The sequence below is a fragment of the Ranitomeya variabilis genome, chromosome 5, assembly GCF_051348905.1.
Source record: "Ranitomeya variabilis isolate aRanVar5 chromosome 5, aRanVar5.hap1, whole genome shotgun sequence".
Lineage (NCBI taxonomy): Eukaryota > Metazoa > Chordata > Amphibia > Anura > Dendrobatidae > Ranitomeya > Ranitomeya variabilis.
Genome location: NC_135236.1, coordinates 66,859,500 through 66,875,094, shown reverse-complemented (window position 1 = coordinate 66,875,094; position 15,595 = coordinate 66,859,500). Strand labels below are relative to the sequence as shown.

The following is a 15,595-nucleotide window of genomic DNA, read 5'->3' as shown; positions in this document are numbered from 1 at the left end:
TCGTCCACAGAGTGCAGTCGCCCTACCACTCCATCCACAGCTGCCAGTGTTGCACACGAGGTGTCCCATTATGGAACAGCTAGTGGTAATTGTCAGCAGGCTGTGTTGGAAATGAAGTGTTTGGCGACAACAGACATACCGCGGAAGTTCTGGCCGAGTTCTTGCAGCAAGAAACTCAGTCATGGCTGGGCAGTGTATATCTTGAGGCAGGCAAGGTAGTCAGTGATAACGGAAGGAATTTTATGGCTGCCATAGCCATTTCAGAACTGAAACACATACCTTGCCTGGCTCACACCTTGAACCTGGTGGTGCAGTGCTTCTTGAAAAGTTGTCCGGGGTTACCAGCCCTGCTCCTGAAGGTGCGAAGACTTTGCTTGCACATCCGCTGGTCGCCCGTACACTCCAGCCGTATGCAGAACCATCAGCGATCGTTGAAGCTTCCCCAGCACCGCCTAATAATCGACGTTGCAACAAGGTGGAACTCCACACTGCACATGCTTCAGAGGCTGTGCGAACAGAGGCATGCTGTAATGTATTTGTGGGAGGATACACATACACGGGCAGGCAGTTGGATGGCAGACATGGAGTTGTCTGGTGTGCAGTGGTCGAAGCTATAAGACCTCTGTCAAGTCCTTCAGTGTTTTGAGGAATGCACACGGCTGGTAAGTGCAGACGATGTCATCATAAGCATGAGCATCCCACTAATGCGACTGCTGATGCAAAGTTTGACGCACATTAAGGAGCAGGCGTCTGCAGCCGAAGAGGAGGGAAGCCTTGATGACAGTCAGCCTTTGTCTGCCCAGGGAACTCTCCTGGACGAGGTGGCGGACGAAAAGGAGGAGGAGGAGGAGGAGGAGGATGGAGATGAATATTTGTGGGAGAAGGAAGTTTCTCAGGGGGCAATAGAAACGGTGGCGTTGCAAGGTCAGGTACAGGGTTTTTGCGGGAGACAACTGATGTTGATTTACCAGAAAGTGCTCCTCTACCCAGCACAAGCAGTGAATTGACACCTGGAACATTGGCCCACATGGCTGATTATGCCTTGCATATCTTTAAAAGGGACCCCCGCATTATCAAAATGATGACCGATGAGGATTACCGGTTGGCCTGCCTCCTGGATCCACGCTATAAAGGGAAATTGCTAAATATCTTGCCACATGAGAACCTTGAGCAAATAATGGCTACCAAACAAGCAACTCTTGTAGACCATTTGGTTCAGGCATTCCCAGCACACAGCGGCGGTGATGGTTCTCACACGACCTGCAGGGGGCAACATGGCAGAGGTGCTGGAGGTGCACAAATCAGAAGTTGCGTTGGACAGAGGGGTTTTATGACCAGGTTGTGGAGTGATTTCGCAATGAATGCAGACACTACAGGTACTGCTGCATCAATTCAAAGTGACAGGAGACATTTGTCCAGTATGGTTATGAACTATTTTTCCTCCCTTATCGATGTTCTCCCTCACCCGTCATTGCCCTTTGATTACTGGGCATCTAAAATAGACACCTGGCCTGAATTGGCAGAATATGCATTACAGGAGCTCGCTTGCCCAGCTGCTAGTGTGCTATCAGAAAGAGTATTCAGCGCTGCTGGTTCAATACTGACCGAAAAAAGGACTCGTCTGGCTACCCAAAATGTTGATGATCTAACCTTCATTAAAATGAACCAATCATGGATTTCAAATTATTTTGCCCCACCTTCCCCTGCTGACACGTAGCTTTCCTGTAAAAAGGCCTTGCTTTTGGCCTCCTCTTACTAACTGCTCCAATTCCTCCATTTGCAGCTGCTAAATGTCCACCATAGGCAATTTTTACACCTCCCTAAATGGGCTGACTCCCCCCACGGGGCCGTGGTCACCACTTGGCGCAAGCACCCGTGCGAGTGCCGTTTGCCTGGACAGGTGGGTGTGCCCACTTTTGGGCGACGGCACTGGCACAGGGTCCCTCATAGTACAATGAAGTGTCTCTGGTGGTGGTGGTGCACACCCAACGCCAGACACACCGTCGTAATATGAGTGGCCCTGGGCCAGTACCGCCGCCCACAAGAGAGTGTTCCCCCCCAGCTCAAACAGTGCTCTACCACTTGCAAAACTTACCTCTCACTGCTCCACCACTGTTTAGTCTGTGCTGTTAAATCCTTCAATGGCACTGCCAATACAAATTTGTTGAAATGATAGATGGTAGTAAAAATATACAGGGGCCCTGCCCTCCATTTAGACCTGTGAATACTGTGCACTAACTACCACTGTTTGCTGCTCAGCAGAGGAACCCACCCCTGTACCTAGCTTTGCCACCTGTTTATTTAGGAACATTTTTTTTTGCAGATATTTAGCCCACTTTACTATTTTAGCCAACTAACTATGTCAGCCACTTTTTCCAGTTGTCCTCCACCGAAAAATGCAATGCTGCCAGTTCACTCCTGTTACCTCTTTTGAACTGCATTTAGCCAACTTTTTTATTGTACTTTTTATTCTACTACCTGTGTCTGTCTGCGCCACACATTACAGCTGTCCTCCACTGATCAAAGCAATGCCGCCCGTTCACTCCTGTTACCAGTTTTGAACTGGATTAAGCCTACTTACTTTTTTGGGCCTACAAACTGTGTCTGCCCCTCATTACAGCTGTCTTCCGCTGAACAAAGCAATGACGCCACTTTACTCCAGTTACCAATTTTGAACTGAATTTAGCCTACTTTTTTATTTTAGGCCTACAACCTGTGTCTGTCTGCTCCACTCGAGTCATTGCAGCTGTCCTCCACTGAACAAAGCTGAGCTTCAATCTTCAGGCTTTCGGCCTGTATATAGAATATGAAACTGCATTTGGCATACTAGTTTGGTTGGGCCCTACTAACGGTGTCTGCCGCTCCTTGGTGTTCTCCTCCACTAATCAAAGCTGAGCTTCAATCTTCAGGCTTTCGGCCTGTATAACATATTAAACTACATTTGGCCTACTAGTTTGGTTGGGCCCTACTAACGGTGTCTGCCGCTCCTTGGTGTTCTCCTCCACTGATCAAAGCTGAGCTTCAATCTTCAGGCTTTCGGCCTGTATATAGAATATGAAACTGCATTTGGCCTACTAGTTTGGTTGGGCCCTATTAATGGTGTCTGCCGCTCCTTGGTGTTCTCCTCCAATAATCAAAGCTAAGCTTCAATCTTCAGGCTTTCGGCCTGTATAACATATTAAACTGCATTTGGCCTACTAGTTTGGTTGGGCCCTATTAACGGTGTCTGCCGCTCCTTGGTGTTCTCCTCCACTGATCAAAGCTGAGCTTCAATCTTCAGGCTTTTGGCCTGTATATAGAATATGAAACTGCCTTTGGCCTACTAGTTTGGTTGGGCCCTATTAATGGTGTCTGCCGCTCCTTGGTGTTCTCCTCCACTGATCAAAGCTGAGCTTCAATCTTCAGGCTTTCGGCCTGTATTTAGATTATGAAACTGCATTTGGCCTTCTAGTTTGGTTGGGCCTACTTACGGTGTGTGCCGCACCTTGGTGTTCTCCTGTGCTTTTCTCCTGTGCTTCAATCTTCAGGCTTTCGGCCTATATTTAGAATATGAAACTCCATTTGGCCTACTAGTTTGGTTGGGCCTACTTACGGTGTCTGCCGCTCCTTGGTGTTCTCCTCCACTGATCAAAGCTGAGCCTCAATCTTCAGGCTTTCGACCTGTATTTAGAATATGAAACTGCATTTGGCCTACTAGTTTGTTTGGGCCCTACTAACGGTGTCTGCCGCTCCTTGGTGTTCTCCTCCACTGATCAAAGCTGAGCTTCAATCTTCAGGCTTTCGGCCTGTATTTAGAATATGAAACTGCATTTGGCCTACTAGTTTGGTTGAGCCTACTTACGGTGTCTGCTGCACCTTGGTGTTCTCCTGTGCTTTTCTCCTGTGCTTCAATCTTCAGGCTTTCGGCCTATATTTAGAATATGAAACTCCATTTGGCCTACTAGTTTGGTTGGGCCTACGTACGGTGTCTGCCGCTCCTTGGTGTTCTCCTCCACTGATCAAAGCTGAGCTTCAATCTTCAGGCTTTCAGCCTGTATATAGAATATGAAACTGCATTTGGCCTACTAGTTTGGTTGGGCCCTACTAACGGTGTCTGCCTCTCCTTGGTGTTCTCCTCCACTGATCAAAGCTTAGCTTCAATCTTCAGGCTTTTGGCCTGTATAAGATATTAAACTGCATTTGGCCTACTTGTTTGGTTGGGCCTACTAATGGTGTCTGCCGCTGCTTGTTGCTCTCCTCCACTGAACAAAGCAGTGCCGCCTGATTACTCCTGTTACCAATTTTTAACTTTTTTGGCCCACTTTATTATTTGGGCCTACTAACTGTGTCTGCCACTCATTACAGTTGTCCTCCACTGAAGAAAGCAATGCCACCTGTTTAATCCTGTTACCAATTTTGAACTGCATTTAGCCTACTTTATTCTTTGGGCCTATATCTGTGTTTCCTCCTCATCCTGCCCATTGCCCAGCCACTGCTAGATGAGTCTGCTGGTACATTGACCCAGACCACTACATTCCCCTTGCACTCTACACAGCCAGTATCTGACCCTGATGAAAGTCTGGTTCCCCTTCCCGCATACTATACCACCTTACACGGGGACAAAGAGGAAGGTGCAGATGAAAGTGCAGGTTCCTTCATCAGGTGGGGGGGCATACTCGTTGGCGACGTCACTGTCACAGGGCCCCTCATAGTACGCAAAAGTGTCTCTGCCGGTGGGAGGCACCCCCGCCATCAAACTCCGCCGTAATTTGAGGGCTCCTGTGCCAGTGCCAATGCGAATGAGTGTGCCCCCCTGCTTGCTCAGGATCACAGCACTTGCAAAGTTGAAATACTTACCTCTCCCTGCTCCACCGCCGTGACGTATTCTGCGTTTCCTGGGCCCACGAAAAACTTGAGCCAGCCCTACCCCCCACAACTTTAGCCAAATGATCCCCAATTTTCAATGCCTAACTATTATTATAAGGTAAATTAAGATTGACAAGCTTAAGTAACAAGAATTGATGTTTTTGGCATTAAAATGGGCACTGTAGGTGTTTTCCTGTCCTCCACTCAATGCCGAATTTGCTTCCCCATTGACTTGCATTGGGTTTCGTGTTTCGGTCGACCCCCAACTTTTCGCAATAATTGGCCGATTTCACCCGACCCGGCTTTTGACTAAGTTGGGTTTCGCGAAACCCGACTCGATCCCAAAAAAGTAAAAGTCGCTCAACTCTACTGCAGAGCACTGGACCAAGGGACTGGAGCTCCCCATTGGCCAGGAGATCCAGGAGGTGTTTTTTCTGGAGCAATTCTTGTGGAACTGCAAAGAGGACCAAGAACAGTATCTCCGTGATCGGAAATCAAAGGACACTGCTGCTATGGCACCCTGGCAGATGACTATGCCAAAACCTGGGCCCCTGAAGCCAAGCAGGCTGCCCACAGCACCTGGAGAGGGGTTAAGACTCATCCTGCCCCTGTTTCCCTAGCCCCTAGAATTCCTCTGCTTCCCTCTCTAAGCCAGGGGTAGAACCCAGGAAGTGTCACCTCTGCAACCAATCCAAATACTTCAGGTCCATGTGTCCTGAGCACCCCAAGGCCCCATCCTCATCCCCAAAACCATCCCTCGTCATGTGTGTGGGTGGTGGGAGGTCCCATGACAATTATCAGCCCATCACCATAAACCACGCCAATGCTATGGGACTGCAGGACACCGGTGCCGAGATGGCCCTCATGCAGCCTGAGATGGTGACCCCCCAGGATGTGATACTCAGAAATCTCCGGGATTGGAGGAGTTGAACCGGCACTTCCCGTTAACCTGGTTCATCTGGACTGGGGCGCTGGGAGGGGAATGAGGGAGGTGAGAGTGTCAGCGAATATTCCTGCAAATGTTTTAATTGGGACAGATTTGGGGCGGCTAGTGTCACAGTATGTGGCTACTGAGACCCCAAGTCCTGGTCCTCCACTGTGTCTTTATTTGTCTACTGTTAGTAATATTGCAAGTGTGTTGCTTGTTCCTTCTGCGTCAAAGGGGAGGTGGGAGCTGAGAGTCACTCCTGCACTGACACAGGAAGGTGTGAGAGTGCCCCCAGGTGTGATAAGACAGTGTGCCCTGGAGGAAGAGGTAGGGGGCAGGTAGCTGCAAGGTCAGAACCAGAGTTGGTAGCAGGAGCTGCTGCAGGGATTGTAGAGGCAGATGAGTCCAAACTGCTGGGTTCGGCGCAGCTGCAGGAAGAGAAATGTGTCAATGGGGTTGGGGCTGTCACAGGAGAGGTGGAGCTTCCAGGTAAGGCCCCAGGGCAGGAGGTCCCCACACCTGGGATGCCAGGAAACCAGGTTGGTTCAACTGACTCGGCAACTTGTGTGGAAGTTGAGGGGAAGCAGGCACTGCCCGGGGTTACAGCGGTTGTGGTCACTGTCACCAGGAGTGGGAGTGCTGGATCCTAAGGAGCCTCATGGAGGTCCAACGGCCTTCTTCCTTCTGAACAAGTGGTGGCTGAGTCAGAGGGAGGCCTGGAGATGGGTCCCAGAGAACTGACAGAAGACATGGCAGTTTTGCCCATTCTGGCCACGTCAGGGGTTTCAGGCAGCATTGGAGGCTGATGACAGCCTGAGGGCCCTTAAGGAGCAGGCATCACAGCCTTTCATGGACTCAGATCTTGAGCCAGTGGTCTGGTACTGGTGTCAGTTCAGAAAGAGTAACCAGAGGCGTAGCCTAGGGACTGACAGTTAGTGGTACCCTATCCGATATGGGCTGAGTTGTTGAGGATCGCACATGAGGTTCCTATGGCCGGACACTTAGGGAACGCTAAGACCAAGGCCAGGTTAGCCCATAATTTCTACTGGCCTAAAATGGGGACCGATGTCACTGCCTACTGCCGTTCGTGCGACACCTATCAGAGAGTAAGGAAGGTGAGCCGATGCCCCAAAGCTCAACTGGTGCCATTGCCCATCATTGATGAGCCTTTCCATATTGTGGCTGTGGATCTCTTCGGACTGCTGTCTGTTCCCAGCTGGGAAATGCTACTTACTAACGGTAGTGGATTATGCCACCCAGTACCCGGAAGCGGTAGCCTTGTCATCCACTCAGGCCAAAAAGGTGGCCATCGCTTACTGGAGATATTCTCCAGAGTGGGATTTCGCCAGGAAATGCTCACAGACCGAGGGACCCAGTTAATGTTGCAGCTGATAGAGTCCCTTTGTGAGCAAATACAGGTGCAACATCTGGTGGCCAGTTCATACCATCCGCAGACTAATGGACTGTGTGAGTGGTTCAATGGCACCCTCAAACAGATGCTTAGGATGTTAGTTGACTCCCATGGGCTGCAGCCCTGCTCTATGTAGCAGAGGTGATCGCACAACTGCAGGTTCTAGTCTCCCATGGAGACTATTGAAGCCAGTAAAAAGTAAAAAAAAAAAGTTTTTAAAAATATAAAAAAAAATATAAAAGTTCAAATCACCCTCATTTGCCACATTCAAAATAAAACAATAAATGAAAAAATGAAAATGCAAAACCAAAAATACCTCTGGTCATTAATGGGTTAAATGTAAAAAAAATGGTCACCTGCAGCAGTCAAATCATTTTTTTTAGTTTTATAGCAATGTAATGTAGCCCAAAGCACATAAAATTGTATAGATGACTAATTAAATCCAGAAAAAAAATCTGAATGCTTTTTTGAAGTGTTCTATGCCACTAAATTTCAAAGAAAGCATTTAATTCTCTATGGATCACCAATTGAATCCCCCCAAAATTTGGAATGCTTGTTTGAAGTGTTTTATACCCAAAATTTTTTACATAAAGCATGTAATACTCTATGGATGACTAATTAAATCCAGAAAAATTTTCAACACTTTTTTGTAGTTATATTCCACGGAAATTTATCAGAAAGAACATAATTCTTCATGGATGACAACATAGTAATTTATTTCACCGAAAAAAAAAATAATTTGGTCACAGGCAGCATCCTAATATTCCTCAGTGGATCCCAAACCCCAGAGGGTTATTATAACATTTTTATAAGCTGGCATTTTCATGTTTCACTAGATGAGCGGCGATAGTAATATTAAGGTAAGTGCATTGCATTCAACCTCATCATCACATCACATGAGTTATCATTATTATATAATTGCTCCTTTAAACTTCAAGAAAGACAGTGCATTTTTTAATTATTTTTCATTAATACCGTTGCAGTATACATCTTTATTATGTTGTGTTTACTTTACTTATACAAATTTACACATACAGAAGATTGCGTACATTATAAGATCCTATTAAAAGGAAATGACAATATCGTCTTATGTCATTTTTATTCCAGGAATTTTTGTATTATGCGATTCCTTTGTCATATTTTTTTATTTAGCTTATTATTATTTAGTTATTTTGTTTGATCTTCTTTTCCTTTTCCTCTACAACAAAGTGGGATTAGAAAACTCTGAAGTAGAAAAAAGTCCAGCTCACTGTGATGGACATCCTTATGTGTTCAGAGCTCAGGAAACGCTGTGTCAACGCTGGGAGCAAAAATGAGAGATATCTAGCTCAACGAACTTGTGAACAAACTTCTTTCTTTATTCACCAAAGGTGGTCAGCAGTGGGCAAAACAACATCAGCATAGCCAGTTACATGATATTCGACATTGACGCGTTTCAGGTGACTATGTACCCCTAATCATGATCACCTTCGGTGAATAAAGAAAGAAGTTTGTTCACAATTTCATTGAGCTGAATTTCTCTCGCATAGGAAAACTCTCAATAGGTAATAGAAAATATACATGGCGACCTACAGTGCAAAGAGGGCTATTACTTTTACCAATTATTGTTTGTGGACCAAGAAAACAATGCTTTATTATTAATATTATTTTGATATCGTCCATGCAAAACATAAGGAGATATGTCCATTTTTTTTCCAACAGTATGGATTACAAGCACCAATACAAGCAGCACAGGGATGGCATCAGTGTACAGTCCGTGTGACATCCGTGTTTAACATTTCAAAGTATAGAAGAAGCTTTGCCATTTATTTTTTTTATCCATTTATGAAAAACACTGATGGTAAAAAATATACACGCCCCTACACTAATGACAAAATGACAGAAAACAGTGATGGCACCTAGGGTTGAGCGAAACGGGTCGGCCATTTTCAGAAGTCGCCGACTTTTGGCAAAGTCGGGTTTCATGAAACCCGACCCGACCCCTGTGTGGGGTCGACCATGAGGTCGGCGATCTTCTGAATCTGGTATCGGAATTCCGATACCGAGTTCCGATATGTTTGCGATATCGGAAATCGGTATCGGAATCCACATTTAAGTGTAAAATAAAGAATTAAAATAAAAAATATTGATATACTCACCTCTCCGACGCAGCCTGGACCTTACCGCTGGTAACCGGCAGCCTTCTTTGCTTAAAATGAGCGCGTGAATGGCCTTAGATGACGTCACGGCTTGTGATTGGTCGCGGCCGCCCATGTGACCGCCACGCGACCAATCACAAGCCGTGACGTAATTCTCAGGTCCTAAATTCCTAATTCTAGGAATTTAGGACCTGAGAATTACGTCACGGCTTGTGATTGGTCGCGTGGCGGTCACATGGGCGGCTGCGACCAATCACAAGCCGTGACGTCATCTAAGGCCCTTCACGCGCTCATTCTTAAGAAGGAAGGCTGCCGGAAAGAAGCAGGGCGCGTCCGAAGGTGAGTATATACCTAATAGGAATATACTCACCATCGGCTTCTTTCCGGCAGCCTTCCTTCCTAAGAATGAGCGCGTTCAGGGCCTTAGATGACGTCACGGCTTGTGATTGGTCGCGACCGCCCATGTGACCGCCATGCGACCAATCACAAGCCGTGACGTAATTCTCAGGTCCTAAATTCCTAGAATTAGTCACATGGGCGGCCGCGACCAATCAGAAGCCGTGACGTCATCTAAGGCCATTCACGCGCGCATTTTAAGCAAAGAAGGCTGCCGGTTCCCTCGGTAAGGTGCAGGCTGCGTCGGAGAGGTGAGTATATCAATATTTTTTATTTTAATTCTTTATTTTGCACATTAATATGGATCCCAGGGCCTGAAGGAGAGTTTCCTCTCCTTCAGACCCTGGGAACCATAGTATCCCATTGCACTGCATTGGGTTTCGTGTTTCGGCCGACCCCGACCCCGACTTTTTTATAGGATCGGCCGATTTCACTCGACCCGACTTTTGAGAAAGTCGGGTTTCGTGAAACCCGACCCGATCCTATAAAAATAAAAGTCGCTCAACCCTAATGGCACCTGTACTATTTTTTCACATACGTGTTTTATATGGACACATTAAGAAGTCTTAAGATTGTTTAAAGGCTGAAAGTCATAAGTCTGTCTAAAAACTAAGGCTATGTTCACAATTTGCATTTTTGCAGCTTTTTATTATGCATTTTTATATTTAAATTATGAGCTGTCTTTTACAGTACCAGCAAAAGTTATGAGTTTGCAGAAATCTCATGCACATGCTAGTTTTTTTTTAACTGACTGAATTGAAAAACTGCTGATTTTCAGAAAACCGCAGCATTTTTGCAGCGTTTTTTCACCACAGAAAGCAATGAGTAAGAGTAAAAAATCAGCAAAATTTACAACCGTGTATTTTTGTTGATTTTTTTGTAAATTAAACTAATTTTAATAGACATATATTGTAGAAAAATGACACATATACAGGTGCTTCTCACAAAATTAGAATATCATCAAAAAGTTATTTTATTTCCGTTCTTCAATACAAAAAGTGAAACTCATATATTATATAGAGTCATTACAAACAGAGTGATCTATTTCAAGTGTTTATTTCTTTTAATGGTGATGATTATGGCTTACAGTCAATGAAAACCCAAAAGTCATTATCTCAGTAAATCAGATACTTAATAACGTCAGCTTGAAAAATGATTTTAATATCCAAAATGTTGGCCTACTGAAATGTATGTTCAGTAAATGCACTTAATACTTGGTCGGGGACCCTTTAGCATCAATTACTGCATCAATGGAGGCGATCAGCCTGTGGCACTGCTGAGATGTTATTGAAGCCCAGGTTGCTTTGATAGCTGCCTTCAGCTCGTCTGCATTGGTGGGTCTGGTGTCTCTCATCTATATCTTGACAATACCTAATAGATTCTCTATCGGGTTAAGTTCAGGCGAGTTTGTGGCCAATCAAGCACAGTGATACTGTTGTTTTTAAACCAGGAATTGGCACTTTTGGCAATGTGGACAGGAGCCAAGTCCTGCTAGAGAATGACATTTCCATCTCCAAAAAGCTTGACGTGCTCTAAAATTTCCTGGTAGATGCCTATGCTGACTTTGGTCTTGATAACATACACCAGCAGATGATATGGCTCACCAAACCATCACTGATTGTGGAACCTTCACACTAGACCTCCAGCAGCTTGGATTGTGGCCTCTCCACTCTTCCTCCAGACTCTGGGACCTTGATTTCCAAATGAAATGCAAAATTTACTTTCATCTGAAAACAATGCCTGGACCATAAAGCAACAGTCCAGTTCTTTTTCTCCTTGGCCCAGGTAAGAGGCTTCTGGCGCTGTCTATTGGTCATGAGTGCCCTGACACAAGGAATGCGACACCTGTAGCCCATGTCCTGGATACGTCTGTGTGTGGTGGTTCTTGAAGCAATGACTCCAGCAGCAGTCCACTCCTTGTGAATCTCCCCCCAATTTTTGAATGGCCTTTTCGTAACAATTCTTTCAAGGCTGCGGTTATCCCGGTTGCTTGTGCACCTTTTTTTACCACTCTTTTTCCTTCCACTCAACTTTCCATTAATATGCTTGGATAAAGCACTCTGTGAACAGCCAACTTCTTTAGCAATAACCTTTTGTGGCTTACCCTCCTTGTGGAATGTGTCAGTGACTGCCTTCTGGACATCTGTCAGGTCAGCAGTCTTCCCCATGATTGTGGAGCCTACTGAAACAGACTAAGGGACCTTTATAAACACTTAGGAAGCCTTTGCAGGTGTTTTTTGATAATTATTCTAATTTACTGAGATAATGACTTTTGGGTTTTTATTGGCTGTAAGTCATAATCTTCAGCATTAACAGAAATAAACACTTGAAATAGATCACTCTGTAATGACTCTATATAATATATCAGTTTCACTTTTTCGTATAGAAGAACTGAAATAAATTAACTGTTTGACGATATTCTAATTTAGTGAGAAGCACTGGTAATCTGCACCAAAAACACAGCAGAAAATGCAGCAAAAATGAGCAAAACCTGCTGTTCGTAGGCACCTTTTATTTTGCTAACAAAGCAGTTTTTGGCTGAAGAAAAAAACACCGCAAAATAGCAACGTGAACATAGGCTAAAATTTTATCTAAATGATGACCATGCATATTTTGTCTGTTACACATATTCAGACAATGTTGAAACCTCATGAATTATTATTAGGCTAAGTTGCCATGATGAGTTTTTGGTCCATTTTTAACACTGTGTAATATTGAAATAACGCAAGTAAACTATCTTACTTAAAGGGTACAGAAATGCTGCAGAAAGTCTGAAACATCAAAAACTCACCAAAAAACCCAGAGTGGGAACTTAGCCCTATACCATGGCTTAAATAAATTTCGGTACACTATCAATTTTGCAAATCTTCCCACCTACAAAGAATGGAAAGTTATGTAATTTTTATCATAGGTACACTTCAACTGTGAGAGATAGAATCTAAAACTAAAAACCAGAAAATCACATTGTATGATTTTTAAATAAGTAAATTGCATTTTATTGCATGAAATAAGTATTTGAACACCGACCAATCAGCAAGAATTCTGGCTCTCACAGACCTGTTAGTTTTTCTTTAAGAAGAATCCTACTCTGCACTCATTACCTGTATTATTTGTACCTGATTTAACTCATTACCTGTATAAAAGACACCTGCACAAAAACTCAATCAATCACACTCCAACCTCTCCACCATGGCCAAGACCAAAGTGATGTCTAAGGACACCAGGGACAAAATTGTAGAGCTGCACCATGGGCTAGGATAGCCTACATGGCAAAAACCAAGGAGTTTGATGAGAAGGCAACAACTGTTGGCATAAATATTAGAAAATGGAAGAAACACAAAATGACTGTCAGTCTTCCTCGGTCTGGGCTCCATGCAGGATCTCACCTCATGAGATAAGGATGATTCTGAGAAAGGTCAGGAATCAGCCCAGAACTACACAGGATGATCTGGTCAATAACTTGAAGAGAGCTGGGACCATAGTTTCAAACTTTACTAATAATGAAACACTACAGTCATGGATTAAAATCCCGCCGAGCACACAAGATCCCACTGCTCACACCAGCACATGCCCAGGTCCATTTGAAGTTCTCCATTGACCATCTGGATTATCCAGATGAGGCATGGGAGAAAGTCATATGGTCGGATAAGAACAAAGTAGAACTTTTTAGTATTAACTCCACTCTCCGTGTTTGGAGGAAGAAGAAAGATGAGTACAACCCCAAGAACCCCAAAATTTTGCTATACTCGATCAAATGTACAGTGTTTGTACATGTGTAGAAAGACATTTTGGGAAAAGTTAGGGTTTACAAATCTGTATATTCGTATTAAATTGCAAGGACGATCCTATCAGTATGGTAGATAGCAGCAAGGATGGCCTTAGGTATCACCTTTCGCAAGTTATGCTGCACTCTGCAGATAGGATAGGGTCCCTCATCATAGGGATACCCTTCAAAATGTATGAATTCCTCAAAGATTTTACTATGGTTCTTAAATTTTGAACCTTAATGATCTTTATATACTCCATCTCACCTAATGAGTTTGATTTGACTGGTGGACAAAACACATCGGAAGGGAACTAAGGGACATTCTCTAGGACAAGACCTCACTTGGGGACAGGACAGGACTGCACTTGGAGACTGTCCGTGTAAGCACGGGAGACCTGGGCGAGGCACAACAGGGCAGCTTTTGTAACATACCATTCCACCCGGTTTCCCTATTAGAAGCATGGCGTACTCCAGAACATCAAAGGGGTGAAACCAAACAATTTTATTATCTGCATTGGTATTATTTTTAGCACTTTCTTTAGTAGTTTTGTTTATAAATATGTGTTTTTATATAATTTTACATTAAAAGTAAGGTATTAAGCCCTACTAATATCTATCTTTGCTGCTATCCACCCAAATTGGAATATTCTTCTTTCAATGTAACCATAATAAAAATACTGTGAACTGTAAAAATTGAGAATTTTCTCTGTTCATTTATCTTAGTTATCACTTGCTTTTAATTTCACTATCTTACTGAAATTATTCACCAATAAAGAAGATTTTCTGTGGAGCTGGTGCCTTCTTCATGCTGTTTCTCCTGTTTTTCTGTGCTCTGGAAATATTTGGCTGTTTATATTCCTATCCCATTTATATTGCAACATATGTAATGAATGACATTCCATGATATATAACCATTATATCTTATTGAAGACAACATGAATGACTGCCAGAATGGAAGCTCCAAACATGAATTTCACATTGCCGCCTTCTCTATGTCTACATGGGGACAATTTGAGCTTTTTTTTTCAATTTTGATTATTTATTTAATTGCTATGTTGGGAAATTTGACAATCATTCTTCTTGTGTGTTTGGTACCAAAATTACACACCCCAATGTATTTCTTCTTGTGTAACCTTGCCCTTGTAGATGTCACATCCACTTCTACTTCTGTCCCTCGTCTACTTTTTATCACCTGGACCCAGGATCACAGGATCTCTTTTAGTTGCTGTATGACCCAGTTATTTTTCTTTCTTTTATGTGCTGATAGTGAAGTTTTCATGCTGACATCGATGGCCTATGATCGCTATGTGGCGATATGTAAGCCCTTACAATATCTCATAATAATGAGAAAGAACGTGTTTATTGGAATGGCCACTGCCTGTTGGATACTTGGTGTAATAAATTCTTTATTACATACATTACTGACATCTGTTCTACAATTCTGTTATTCCAATGTAATTAATAATTTCTATTGTGATCTAAATTCATTAGTTGATCTTTCCTCTACTGACACTCACAGCCGGAAACTCTTCATACTCTTTGAAATTTGTGGTATTTTCCTTGTGCAATTTATTCTCACCATTATTTCATATGTCTTTATCTTCTCTGCCATCTTGAAGATCCGTTCCTCAGCAGGACGTATGAAAGCTTTCTCCAGCTGCACCTCGCATCTCATCACAGTTATATTATTATATGGGCCGAGTATCTTTTTGTACATGAAAACTGACTCAGAAGATTCTAAGGACCAGGACTTGCTGCTAACAATGCTCTACATGATTGTGGTTCCAACATTGAATCCTGTGGTCTACAGTCTGAGAAATAAAGATGTTTGGGGGGCTATTGTAGTGTTAACAAAACATAAACGTTTATAGAGGTTTTTCCAGGAATCAGTCTTTCCCAGCCTATTAGCTTGTACTGTCCTAAAATATCAAAAGCAGCAGTCACTCACCCACTGAGGGAGAGGTTTAAGGGAACTTACCATTTAAAAAACGTTATTACCATGAAATGTGGGGTTAATTTACAGGTTACTAGTGTTCTGAAGCTGCCAGGTGCCAGCACTGAGAGCCCAACTGCCAGGAGGAATTTAAATGTATTCTTCCCACCAGCCTCAG

The 15,595-nt window shown here is 43.7% G+C and overlaps 1 protein-coding gene across 1 annotated transcript; it reads left to right on the top strand.

The window, feature by feature from the left end:
• The first annotated feature begins 14,419 nt into the window (after nt 1-14,419).
• Nucleotides 14,420-15,355, top strand: LOC143774855 (olfactory receptor 5AR1-like). The gene has a single exon (XM_077262625.1). The coding sequence runs from the start codon at nt 14,420-14,422 to the stop codon at nt 15,353-15,355; it is 936 nt and encodes a 311-aa protein (XP_077118740.1).
• The last annotated feature ends 240 nt before the right edge of the window (nt 15,356-15,595 follow it).